Source organism: Thunnus maccoyii, chromosome 23 (assembly GCF_910596095.1).
Source record: "Thunnus maccoyii chromosome 23, fThuMac1.1, whole genome shotgun sequence".
NCBI classification, from domain to species: Eukaryota; Metazoa; Chordata; class Actinopteri; order Scombriformes; family Scombridae; genus Thunnus; species Thunnus maccoyii.
Window position 1 is genome coordinate 22946436 of NC_056555.1, and position 13812 is coordinate 22960247.

Sequence of the window (13812 nt, forward strand, 5' to 3'; positions counted from 1 at the left end):
AGCCAACAGCAAACAAGGAATGACTGGTGAACTGAATAAGGAATTGTGCATGGATGTTGGACATATACTTGGCCCCTATGTGTAAAATCTGGCCCCTTTATGTCCCCTGATTTAGAAAAATCCTAGATCACCCCCTTACATCTGCTCTCCTTTACTCCTCTGTTTGTCTCTTTTCATTTTCGTCTCATGTCACTCTTCTTCTTCTTCACCAGTTTTCTCCACAAGTTTTCCCATCTCATTTCCTTCATTCTTTTCCTCACTTTCAATCAAATCAATCAGTTTTTATTTATATAGCACCAAATCATCTCAGGGCACTTTTCACATAGAGCAGGTTGAGGCCATACTCTTTAATATACAGAGACCCAACAATTTCCCCATGAGCAAGCAACTTTCTCTTTCACTCCTTCCTTTCTTCTCTCCTCCTCACTCCTCAAATCCAGACTTCCACTTCCACTTCTGTCCTCTTCTCACCAGTTCTCCACTCCTCCTCCTCACTTCTGCTTTTCACTCCTTTCTCACTCCTGTTATCTCCCCCGCTCTTGTTCTGCTTACTCCACTGCTCCACAGATTTTCTCCTGTCCTTTCCTCTTCACTCGCTCACTCATTTTACCCTGTGGCTCATCATTAGGCTAGTTAGTTAGCTAGCAAGCTTGCTCACAGAGGTGACACGACTGAATGAAATACAACACACTTAATGCCCCATGACAACATTAGGGCAGACTACGGATGGTGATATTGCCCCAGCAATAGAACTTTTGCTCAGTTGATTTGCTGGTGCAGCCAGAGAGACAGAGGAAATGACACAATGTTCAAGTTATTAAAAACCCTACAAGATTCAGCTTTTCAAAAAACATTCGGGGCTGGAGCTACAGAAGACTACCACCACCACCACCACCACTCCCCGCTCCTCTGTTGATTTATGTCATGTGGACTTGCTTTTTGTCCCCAAAAGGGAAGCGAGTAGCGAGTCCCCACATGTGACTGTGTAAACAGATTTATGTTCCCACAACATGAGGAATACCTGGTACACACACACACTCATGCTCTCACACACACACACACACACACACACGCACGTGACTTCTGGTAAAGAAGGGGGCAAGAATGTACAGGGAGGAGCACTGAAAGTGAAAGTATTCAGTCAGACTCCATTTTAAAATCCGCAGAGCAGAAGGAGGAAAACAGCAAGTCTGAGGTAAAGTGAGTATTAATATTAGAGTTGCAAATAATTACCGTCATTATTGATCAATGTACTGATTATTTTTCGGATTAATTGTTTAGTTGATTAAACTGTGTCAGAAAAATATGAAGTCACAGTGTTGACGTCTTCAAACGTTTCTGCATCCTCACAGTGGCATGTGGTTCGGTCAAGAGAAGTCACAGTTAAGAACAATTCAGATGTTTATCTGAAGTCTGTGTGTTGGACTTAAACTAGGCTCAAAGTTTATCTTTGTGATGGCTAGAAAACACACATGGTTGTAGTTAAAGTAATGTAAACTAACAAGAAGATACTAACTTGAGAGGTAGAACTAGGACTCAAATGCAGAGGCCGGAAAGCAGAGTAGACGAAAATCTCCTTTAATCTTGAATTGGTCAAGAACAGAACAAGGCAAACAGATCCGAACAGAACTAGCCGAACAGAACAAATGATCCAACAAAAACTCAACTCAAAACCAGACCTTAAATATAGACTAAACTAATCAGGGAATTTGGAACAGGTGACTAGACACAAGGGTAGGCTGGGGGTGATTGGCTGAGGGAAACACAGGGAGCAGGGCAGGGCTGATGAGACTGATACAGGGCAGGTGTGGGGAAGACACAGAGCAGGGCAGGGCTAATGAGGGTAATGCAGGGCAGGTGAGAGGAGGAACACACAAACACAGGAGGAGGAAACACAGGGAGACCAGGGGGCTGTTGCACAAAACCTAGATAAGGGATTAAGCCAGGATTTTTCTTTTTTATCCTGGCTGAATTTAGCCGTGACTCGTTTGCACGAAAGCAGAGGCACATAAGTTACCATGGAGATTTATTCTGTGCAGCTAGCCTGCTCCAGACCAGGCTAACCGCCAAGCTTGATTAATCCTGGTGCTATCTGACTAGTCAGCTGTCACTCCAATCGGAAATAAATGTGTTTTACAGTTATTCCATGTTCTTCTGTATATATTTTGCTTCATTTTTATTAGCTTGCTTTAAAACACCACAGATACATTGCCACTCAGTTAAGTAGGTCCACTGTTATTTTAATTGTAACCATTATCATTTTTATAATTATTCATGTGATAGTCATTATCACTGTTAGGCCTACTGTTCATATTGCTGCCAGAGGTTTGATGAATACATATATTATTGCACATCTTGAGATGATTAGAAATGCTGATGAGGCCTATCCCTTACTAATAAAGGATAGTGTATGTCACTCTTCCCTATGTACATATATTTTATTTGGAATTGCTAGCACACAGTTTGTTGTTAGGTTTCATAATTGTATAATCTTCCCAAATTATAGTCTCACTTCACTGGACCAACTATATAGTGTACTGTGCATTCATGAAACTGGGAGGACACCTAAATGTGTTTTGACCTTTTTATTTTGCAGTCATCACTTGTCAGCTTGGAGCTTGGGAGAGAGAACAACAATGATTAATACACTGTGTTACAGTCATGCTTACAGTATGCATTGAAATCACCCCCCTTTCTAGTTTCAGGATTTCCAGGTACAGTTTCATCAGTGTCTTTGGTTTGATTTCCATGTCAAGGTCCATATCCTGCAGTTTTTTCTTGTGGACTTTTATCTTCACATCTGCCAGCTCTATTTGTCTCTCTAGGTGTTTGGTGTATAGACACTTGACAGTTTGTGAATTCTGTAAAACACCTCTCAATTAGCACAGCAGGAATTGTGCATAATGTGGATTTCCTTTAGGCAATACTCACTATGTTGCTAGGCTGGCTATCCGGCTGAACAGCATCTGGGTCCTGTTACAAGTGTGATATTTTTTTATGAGCACCAGCATCAGTGACTTCTTATCCATTATGGACTAAGTATTTCCACAAGATTGACATGATACCTCAAGTCTTCTGGACCACCTCATTTGTACATTATTTTCAGCAATCAAGGCACTAACCAGCCTGCAAAATGTTCCTATATTTAATCTTTACTTGTTGCCAAATCCTCTTTTGTCCAATCATGTTTGTTCTATATGACCATTGATAGAGAGATATAGAGATAGAGAGAGAGAGATTTGAACATATGGTTGTAGTACATATTCTTGCATTGTGGTTTGTAATTAGTCTTCATGGTACATTTCCTGAGTAACATTAACTTCCACTGATCACTTTTAAGGCAAAGTGTACAACTGTTTATTTGTGAAAATGACAACTCCTTTAATCATAATTACGAATGGTTTCAGTGGAGTAGTAGTTAATAAGTGTATATTATTGGACTACTTACGCATTCAGTCAGTCCACTATTGTCTACCAGGCTTTTTCTCTCTGTTTAATTACAGCGGCCGTATTGCCTTTTTACTTATAATATGTTTCACCTCCTCATAAGTTTCCATTACAAGCTGTTGCTCACTTGGGGAGAAGTATGAGGCACGCGTCTTCTCCATTTCTGCATCAGTAAATCTGTGATCGACCCTGTGGTCTGTTTAAGAAAGCCGTGAACGCGCACTTATCCGAATTACTTACACCTGGCTTGACATAGTCGCACCTCCGCATCTTGGCTTGGCAAATGTGCAACAGATTAAGCCTGGATGCACTGATTAGACTAGATCAAGCCTCACTTTTTCAATTATCCTGGATTTCTGAATTCTACTTTTGTGCAATAGCCCTCTGGAAACCAAAAAACACAATACTCTAAGCTACAGGAAACCCAAAAGAACACAAAAGTCCAAGAAACAAACAAAGTCCAGGCAGGATGTGACAGGTTTCTTATACTGCGTATGTGTGTGTGTGTCTCCAGTGTTACTGGTTTACCTCTCAGACTCCAGAAGATGAATGATTTGGAGGAAACAGAGGACGGAGCAGAGTCTCTAATATCCAGCTGTGTGTCTATGAAGACTGACCGGTCTAAACATGAACCTCCAAACTTCAGTAATGAACCTCAACCCTCAGACAAAAAGTAAGAGACTGTTACTGCTGTAAACTGACCTGAAGATGATTCCATTTTTAAATGTCATTTGATAACTTACATTACAATACTATTCTTTTATAATTCTATTTTTTGTGTCAGTCACTGATCTTTTTGTTGTTTCAGCTTTGACTGTATTATTTCTTAGTTTATAGCCTTAATTTTGTGCCTGATAGCTGTTCTGAGATGTTTATTAGTTGCTTCAACCAATATTTAATATATGTTAAATTGCAGAGGACAGATTGTTTTGATTGCTTTCTAGACATGCACAAGTTAATCTGACAGCCGAGCCTCAGGCAGCAGTGCCTTTAGTTTAACTGATAGTAAATAAACTGTTACATGAAAATCATTTTGTCATCTGGCATTTTCACAGCCCACATGTCAAACTTTGTGTTCTCAAACATGTAGATGTGAAAAACTCTTCACACAAATATATCCAATTTGCAGCTGTAGATAAAATGTTTAGAACATGCAGAAGGAGATATGAACATAACCATTTGTTGTAATTATTAAATCATGACCCTGTGCCATGTTTCATGTTACATCTGCTCTTTACAAGAGCTAATGATATGTGTAAAACAATTGTTATTTCCACAGACAGAGAGCAGAGTCTCCAGTATCCAGCTGTCTGTCTGTGAAGAGTGACCGGTCCAAAGATTATCCTCCACACTTCAGTAATGAACCTGGACCCTCAGACACAAAGTAAGACTGTTTCCACTGTAAACTGACCTGAAGATGATTCAGTGAGATGGTTTTGTTAAGGTTGTTGTGTAGATATGAAGGAAACACAGCGGAAAGAAATACTGAACTACCTTCTATTCAGCTGTTATCTAGAACAGATCTTCATGTACATGTTAACCAGAAACAGAGACAGTGATGGTATTGGTATTTGATTTTCCAGTCAAAAAATCTAAAGTAGTAGTAGGTAACCCACGGTGATATTTACTAACGGTTGATTAAAAAGTCAAATTGTCTGTCTTTATTTACTAAAGGGCTGCACTCGGGTGTTTTGCAGGGAAAATGGAAGAAAATTGAGTGTTTGGTCTCATGCAATACAGAACGTGTCTTAACATGTTCCTGTTCAAAGGCACAAAATATGGGAGAAGGTAATGGAAATGTATACAAACAGCCTGCTGCAGCTGATTTATCACTGCAGACTGACCACTGCAGCAGAGGAAACTGAGTCTGACATTTAACATTTGGGAAAAGTAAAATCTGTAAAACTGTTGTATCAGACTCAGGGAGAGAGATTATAGCAGAAACAGTGTGAGAGAGAAACACAAATAAAAAGATGCATTATGAAGATATTTACCAGAGCTCTCTGTTCAGCACCATAACACAGGACAAAAGAGCAGCAGTCTGTTATTTTTCACAAGTTGCTTATTTTTCCTGACTTTTAATGAGTCATAGTCACTTGAAGGAGCTGTTATGATCCTGTCACAGTCTGGCTCTATGTTCCTTATTTGCTATTATCCACCAGATGCCCTTAGACTTTTTCCCTGTTTGTTAAACTGGACTGAGTGGGAGAAGGCCTTTGTACATAAAATTGAATTTTGTTTTCACACTAGTTGTGAAATGAGACTAAGGAGTTTAACATTCGTTTCTGTAGATTTGAATAATTAGCATTTACAGCCTCTGTGTGCCATGTTTAAGAGCTGCATTATCATGAAATTGTAAATAAGAGAGTTTGCAGGTTATAGTGTACTACAGGTGTAGTGTTCCCCTCCCTTGAGTTTCACCGCCCATCTCCCCACTTGCATCTTATCCCCTCTAGTTCAGTTAGTATTTTAGTCCTGTGTTTCAGTTCATTCTTGTTGGATCCTTTGTTCTGTTTTGCTCTGTTCTGCCAGCTTTGCTTTTCCTGCATGAACCTTGAATAAAGAGTTATTATTCAAGTTCCTGTTGCCTGTAGTCTGCTGCGTTTGGGTCCACCTGCTCCACTCTTCACAACAGGGGCCCGTGGAGTTTTCTCGTTAACAAACAAGTCATGTGTACATTGACTTACCTACCAAATGCATTGTGTGTATCCTTGTGGTCTAACAAATGTATGTAAATATAAATGAATCCATTTTCCTCCTCATGAAACATTTGCAAAGCCAATTTTTGAACTTAGTATTTTAAATCCTGCATTGTTTACATCCATGTTTACTAAGTTGCAGCCTTCTTCTTCTCTTCCTTTGCTGGCGCTTTGTTGTGTCTGTCTGATTACTTTTGAACCCTTGCAATAATACTATATATTATTTTATTTGAAACTGAATGTGCTGAAGCTTAGAGCCTGAAGAACACCAATGTGTAACTGTCCAAATGCTTACATTCTGGCCTGTTTATGTAGGGAAAGAGCTGCATGCAACTTGTGACCAGTGTCAGTTGGCCACCACTAATATTGTGTCATAAAGAATGTGTTCATGTCCACAGAGAGAGGAAAAGGAGGAGTGTTTCTGTGGAGGAGCAGCCGTCCTGTTGTTCTTTGTGTCAGGACATCCTGAAGGATCCAGTCTCTACCAGCTGTGGACACTGGTGCTTCAGACAGTGCATCACCTCATACTGGGACCGGTCTGCTTCATCAGGAGACTCCTCCTGTCCACAGTGTGCAGAAAGATCCAAAACAGGACCTGGACTGCAGACAGACAGTCAGACCAGCACTGTACAAAGTAAAACTGAAGATTTGTCTGCTGATGTCATCATCTCTGAAAATAGGACAGGAATCTACCTCCTCTATCACACTGAAAACTAGTGCACTGAGACATATTTCTTTTTAATTATACCTTTTGTCTTCTCTTTCAGCAGAAAGTGGTCTGCATGAGGTTTTAGATGAACATAAGATCAGTCTGAGGAGGAGATGTGAATGTGTGACTGAAGGAACTGATGAAGCAGGAAGTGAAACCCTCCTCAACAGAATCTACACTGAGCTCTACATCACAGAGGGACAGAGTGAGGAGCTTAATACCCAACATGAGGTGATGCAACTTGAGACAACTTCCAAGCTGAAGACCCTCCATGACATTCCAATCAAGTGCCACAACATCTTTAAAGTCTTACCTGACCAAGAAGACCACATCATCAGAGTCGTTCTGGCGAGCGGCGTTGCTGGCATTGGAAAAACGTTCTCAGTGCAGAAGTTCACTCTGGACTGGGCAAAGGGTTTGGAAAACCAAGATGTCAATCTGGTGATTCTGCTTTCGTTCAGGGAGCTGAACTTGATCAAAGATGAGCAGTACAGTCTTCTCATGCTGATCCATGTTTTCCATCCAACATTACAGAAGGTCACAGCAGAGAAGCTCACTGACTGTAAAGTTTTGTTCATTTTTGACGGCCTGGATGAAAGCAGACTTTCACTGGACTTCAAGAACAATGAGGTTGTGTCTGATGTCACTCAAAAGTCATCAGTCAATGTGCTGTTGACAAACCTCATTGAAGGGAATCTGCTTCCCTTAGCTCTCATCTGGATAACTTCACGACCTGCAGCAACCCATCAGATCCCTCCTACATGTGTTGACAGGGTAACAGAAGTACGAGGCTTCACTGATACCCAGAAGGAGGAGTACTTCAGGAGGAGATTCAGTGATGAAGAGCTGTCCAGCAGAATCATCTCGCACATCAAGAAATCCAGGAGCCTCCACATCATGTGTCACATCCCAGTCTTCTGCTGGATCACTGCTACAGTTGTGGAGCACATGTTGACTACAGATCAGAGAGGAGAGCTGCCCAAGACTCTGACTGACCTGTACTCACACCTCCTACTGGTTCAGACAAAGAGGAAAAAGCACAAGTATGATGAGAGACATGAGACAAGTCCACAGGAGCTGACTGAGGCTGATAGGGAAGTTCTTCTGAAGCTGGGGCGGCTGGCATTTGAACATCTAGAGAAAGGAAACATCATGTTCTACAAAGAAGACCTGGAGCAGTGTGGTCTTGATGTCACAGAGGCCTCTGTGTTATCAGGATTTTGTACAGAGATCTTCAAAAGAGAGAGTTTGATCTTTCAGAAAACAGTCTACTGCTTTGTTCATCTGAGCGTTCAGGAGTTTCTGGCTGCAGTCTACATGTACCACTGTTACACAAATAGCAACACTGAGGTACTGAAGGGCTTCTTGGGAAAAGACTACAGTATCTCATCCCTGGATGACTTCCTGATGGGAGCCATGCAGAAATCTCTTGAAAGTAAAAATGGCCACTTGGACCTGTTTGTTCGCTTCCTTCATGGCCTCTCTCTGGAGTCTAACCAGAGTTTCTTAGGAGGCCTGCTGAGTCGGACAGAGAGCAGTCCAGAAATCATCCAGAGAGCCATCAACAACCTGAAGAAGAAGAACACTCATGACATCTCTCCTGACAGAAGCATCAACATCTTCCACTGTCTGATGGAGATGAACGAACGCTCAGTACATCAGGAGATCCAAGAGTTCCTGAAGTCAGAGAACAGATCAGAGAAAAGACTCTCTGATATCCACTGCTCAGCTCTGGCCTACATGCTGCAGATGTCAGAGGAGGTTCTGGATGAGTTGGACCTGGAGAAGTACAACACATCACTTGAGGGACGATGGAGACTGATCCCAGCTGTGAGGAACTGCAGAAAGGCTCAGTAAGTCCAGATGTGATTAGCATTATAAATCAGTATAGATTAGTAGTTTAGTTCTTCAAATATAAACAATATAAAATTCTTATTATTATTAAAATAGTGCTCTACTTATGTGTGTGTGTATATATATATATATATATATATGTCTGTTCTTGAGCTTTTTCAAATGTCATGAGTGTAAATAATGTTGATTTTTCAGTTGGTTGTGTTTATAGCTGTTAAGTTATTGAACTTAGTTATTCTATTTATTTCTAGTAATTCTTAGATTTTACATTTTTTTCTTCAATTTTTTGGGTGACGGAGGCGTCATTCAAACCTGGTAAAACAAATGAAGAACTTTAGAGGTTGTGGCTGAGGTTTTATTACAGCAGCATTTTATCACAACATACATCAGTATTTTACAGTTATGAGTGAATGCAGTAAAGTTATTATCACATGAGTATGTTCTGCAAGTAATATATAATCAGATGGACACTGTTTTTTACCACTATGATTAAAAGTTTAAAATAAGATCTGTATCATTTTCCAAAGGTGATTCCTGAAGTCAGAGAGAATTGCTTTCATCATTTTTTTCTTAATGGTTTTTGAGACATTTCATAGTGAGCATGGGGGATCAGCAAATCAGTAAACTGATTCAGTAACATCAGTTATACAACAGTATCTAAAGTTTGCTAACATTAACCAACATAAGCCTCCATAAACTACTGGTCATACGAGACAAAACCCCTTAGTGTGTTGAACTGAGCAGTGGTGCCTAATTTGTCATGAATTCAACTTTTTATTTTAAAGAGGGAAGTCGTGTTACACGGTCTTGTTTTTAAGTCTTTCTGTTGGTCACAGAAAGAAACCCTCAGGTGTTTTCTCTCTTGTTGGTGTAGAGCAGAGTAGTAGCAGGACATGCATAAAGGTCTGATGAATATATAAAGGCAAGATGGTAGAATTCAGACTGTTTCAAGAGATCTTATACACATTAAAAGTCAAAAGAGAGTGATGAGAATTATTCTTTCATTCAACCACAGTGAAATACAATTAGCTGAACTAGGAGTGTTCTGGCAGCCTACTGGTTAAGATACATGCCATATAATCACAATGTCAGTGGTTTGATTCAGGTGGCTAAGTTTGTTGCATGTCATTCCCTGTCTCTCTCTCTCCTCTTATTTAGAGCTGGACTTGAGTGAAAACTACTTCCTGCATGATTCAGGAGTGAAGCTACTGTCAGCTGCTCTGGAGAGTCCAAACTGTAGACTGGAGACTCTGAGGTCAGTTCACTGGCTGTAGCTTTGGTAGTTTTTTTTGCTATGTATTCAATTCAAATCCTTCACTGAAGTTTCAAATATTTGGTTCATAAATTTTCAGGATTTGCCTGAGCACAGATCTGTAGAATTTAATTTTTTCAGGAATTTTAAATCCACTGTCTTGTTCTGTGTAAAAATGGCTTCCAAAGTTTAAACTGATATGAGGCTTCGTTAGTCTGAGTTACAAATATCAAGTATCTTTTTGTTTCTTCAGTGTTTCAGTGTTACTGAGCTGCAGTGGAGGGATCATAACTCAAAGAGGGAATTTGTAACTTTGAGTTAGACGATTCAAGTGGGTGTCTACCAGACTGCCAAAGCCTCATATTAGCTTCAGCTGAACTCATGAACTAATTTTCGACAGTGTAGCTGTGTTAGGCAGGGACTACTTGAATGATTACTGCCACCAATAACATGTTTTAATTACACATACCTACAAAACTACCAAATACAAGAAGAAGGCGGTCATGTAATATATAATGAACAGATTTTTAGTCCAAGATGTCTCATTTCATATTGATCCTCCAACTACAGTTCAACAGCATTTTATGAATCAGTGTTGACATGAATATGTGTTTGAATGTTCACAAAGTCACTCACAAAGAAGCTTATTGATGAGGACATAGTAATGTCGAACTACACATTTAAAACCAGAACACATCTGTTTGGATTATAAATGGATTCTACATAATTTATTCTTTATTCAGGTTGACTGGCTGCCGTTTGTCAGAGATCAGCTGTGCTTCTCTGGCCTCAGCCCTGAAGTCCAACCCCTCCCATCTGAGAGAGCTGGTGCTGAGTGAAAACGAGCTTCAGGATTCAGACATGAAGCTGCTATGTGATTTTCTGGAGAGTCCACACTGTAGACTGGAGACTCTGAGGTCAGTAGAGAGTTAGAGTCAGTCTGTGCTGGTTTCAGCAGTATTGTATTAAACACGGTTAGTATCAAAGCAAAGATCCAGTATTTCCTGGTGAACCTCCAACCTTCTCAGTGGCTGCTTTCCTCAGTGAAGCTGTGAGAAGAGAATGGTGACAGGCTTCAGGATTGGAGTTGGCTATTGTTGTTGTGTCCATGTCTGCAAGAAATAAAGCTGGATTACAGGTGATGGCCTTACAAGATGTATAGAGACAGTGGTCCTCATCATCAAACTGTTGTACCATCAATTCTGATCTGAAAGTGTTTTCTCATTTCAACACTAAAGAATTGATCAGTTCATCTTTGTCAGCGCTCAGATCAGTCTGACTGCAGCCTGCAAATCACTGGCTCTGATTTCACACAAGCATCATTACGTTTAGTAACCATGTGGTCTTTATACAGACCAGAACCTCTGCTGAAGTCCAGGAATCAAAGCAGGTGTTTAGCTGAGAGCTCTGACTGATTGTAATGTGATGATTTAACAACAGGAAAGACCTTCAAACCCACATAAACTCTGTAGCTTTTAAACCTTTATAACAGTTCACATGTGTCAACGGTAAATCTATCAGTAAACTGATGAGTGAATGTCTCTGTTTCTGCAGTAATGATGTTTTAATGACTCTCAGTATGTTCACTCCAACACATTAACATGAGAGCTGAACAGAAGCTGGCTATGCTGCACAGCTGTTCCACTTCTGGTCTAAACAGGACGGAAGTCCCTGCTGCTCTTTATACTGGATGTGCTGCATCACTGCAGATTAAGTGAGTCACACTAAAACACTGATTTATGACCTCTGTTGTTTCTTCTCTTCTTCTCAGATGGTGGTGATCTCTGTCAGAGTGTGATTGAACATCCAGGAGTGTGTGTTGAGAGAGGACAGCAGTATCCTGATGATCCATCTGGACTGGAGTCTGGATCTGAATTTTGTCATCTTCACTTAAGTCTCTTAAAGGTTCTGTATGTAGAAATCAGAAATTCCTTCTCATTAGTGACATCTGTGGCCGTTAAATGAGCTGTCATGGTGCTTGCGCACATGCTCATGGTGCAAGACTATTGCAGGTTACTATTACATAAAAGATCTTTAACATCGCGTTTCAGCAAAGCCCCCCTCCTGCTGTATGTACATGTGCTTGCCCATTCAAACACACACACACACAGAGGTTCCTGTTGTGCTGTGCCGGTGAGACCCAATCCACACTGCCCAACTCACAATATTCATTAATCAACCACCCAAACCTGTCCCAACCCGCATGCAAACAGCCAACCTTTTTTTACCAACCAAGTTTACTAAACACTGGCCAAGGACCAGGGAGCAATGAGCTGTCGCCGGGCTGCAATGAGTTGTCGCTGGGCAGCAGCGAGCTGAGGACCTGGGAGCATCGCATTGTGGACCAGGGATCAACGCGTCATGTGTGCTTATTACGCCCTTTGAACTACCAACGGGAAAAACAAAATGGGTAACCTATGTTCTGCTATTGCTCTGGAGCTTGTTTTCTGCTCCTTTGTTGAGGAAATAATGTTGTTTTAGCTGTATGTGCTCGGGAGTGGGCAACTTGTCATTGCAGGGGTGTTTTCTTGTGAACTGTGTAATACCATTACCATTACGGAGGCAGCTAGCTGTTTCATTAGCTTGAGAGCTAATATCTACAGTGTGTTTCTTGTCAGATAGCACCGTTCTTGTTGTCTTATTATGCTGATCATTTGTGTTAGCAGGAGAGAGGCAAGGCACTTGGGAGTGCAAAAAAACATCACTTTTGTTGGATTTTGGCAGAAAAGAAATCAGTCCACAAGCTGATACAGACAACCGAGAAACTCGGGGAGGGTCTCATTTTTTATGTTGGCAGTAAAAATGATTAATACATGTAAATTGCTTCACAATTCTACATATAGAACCTTTAACTGACTACAAACTGAATAGTTATATCTGGATTTTGTTGAAGTCAGCGCTTTACAAATTTGTTATACATGAGCTGTTTGTAAAAAAAAAAACAGTTGTTATAAGTCAGACCAGGCCAAACCTGCATGTAGGTCAAATCATATCTTGGTTCTGTTGATAACAACATCAAGCCTGTGGTGAAAAACTTTGTATTATGTATTTATGTATCTGATTCAGCTGTGTGATCCAGTCCTATCCAATCACATTATTTACATTTTTTCTTTTTTTCTACAGTAGTGCAGCATCTTGCATGTATTGTATAACACTGCACACAGCAACAATGATGCAAACAGACTATGGGCACATCTTCTCCACTGTCCAACTCATCTCCAGCTAAACCTCCTGTTGACTTATGTGTCCTTGCAGCTCTTTTAAATATTTCTCTGCCATCAGCAGTTTTAAATTAATGAATCATTAAATAAATAGTCACAATTTGCATGAATATAGCTTGTTTTTCAGTAACTTCACACTGAGTGGTGGGAAATTAATTAGTGCTGATTACCAGCACAGATAAATATGAGCCATGCTGTCAGGGCTCTGGATCAACCTGTTTGAGGAGCTCATTTTTCATCTACCAATTATTTTTTATTTTATATGCTGTACATCTTAAATTAGAATCTTATGTCTGTTTTACTGGTTTATTGTCTTCTTGTATGAGTGTATTAGTTTTGTGTAAAGCATTCTGTAATGTTGGTTTTGAGAAGTTTTATACACTTCTGAAGGGAGGGTGGTGGCATGATGGTGGTGGTAAACAAAGACCAAATTCTATCTCAAAGTTTCCAGGAAAAAATGTCTGTGTAATTTGCTTTTATTTATAGATTTCCATTTCCACCTGAGTTCAACATATATGTTGAATTGTATGTTTTTCTGTAGATGAAACTGTGTTGAGGGTGGTGGGATGATGGTGGTGGTAAACAAAGACCATATTCTAATAAACATCTGTGGACATAAATGAACTTGCA

The 13812-nt window shown here is 40.3% G+C and overlaps 1 protein-coding gene across 1 annotated transcript; it reads left to right on the plus strand.

Annotated features, from left to right (window-relative positions):
• Positions 1 to 1159: 1159 nt before the first annotated feature.
• Positions 1160 to 8712, plus strand: LOC121891253 (protein NLRC3-like). The gene is made up of 5 exons (XM_042404078.1): positions 1160 to 1195; positions 3962 to 4120; positions 4727 to 4831; positions 6545 to 6780; positions 6914 to 8712. The coding sequence occupies exons 2-5, from the start codon at positions 3993 to 3995 to the stop codon at positions 8710 to 8712; spliced, it is 2268 nt and encodes a 755-aa protein (XP_042260012.1). The 5' UTR covers positions 1160 to 1195; positions 3962 to 3992.
• Positions 8713 to 13812: the final 5100 nt, after the last annotated feature.

Excerpts from the sequence above, each read along its gene's own strand:
- LOC121891253 (XM_042404078.1), top strand. The coding sequence starts at position 3,993 with ATGAATGATTTGGAGGAAACAGAGGACGGAGCAGAGTCTCTAATATCC. Across the intron at positions 4,832-6,544 it reads CCTGGACCCTCAGACACAAA|AGAGAGGAAAAGGAGGAGTG; the intron begins GTAAGACTGTTT and ends TCATGTCCACAG. Across the intron at positions 6,781-6,913 it reads TCAGACCAGCACTGTACAAA|CAGAAAGTGGTCTGCATGAG; the intron begins GTAAAACTGAAG and ends CTTCTCTTTCAG.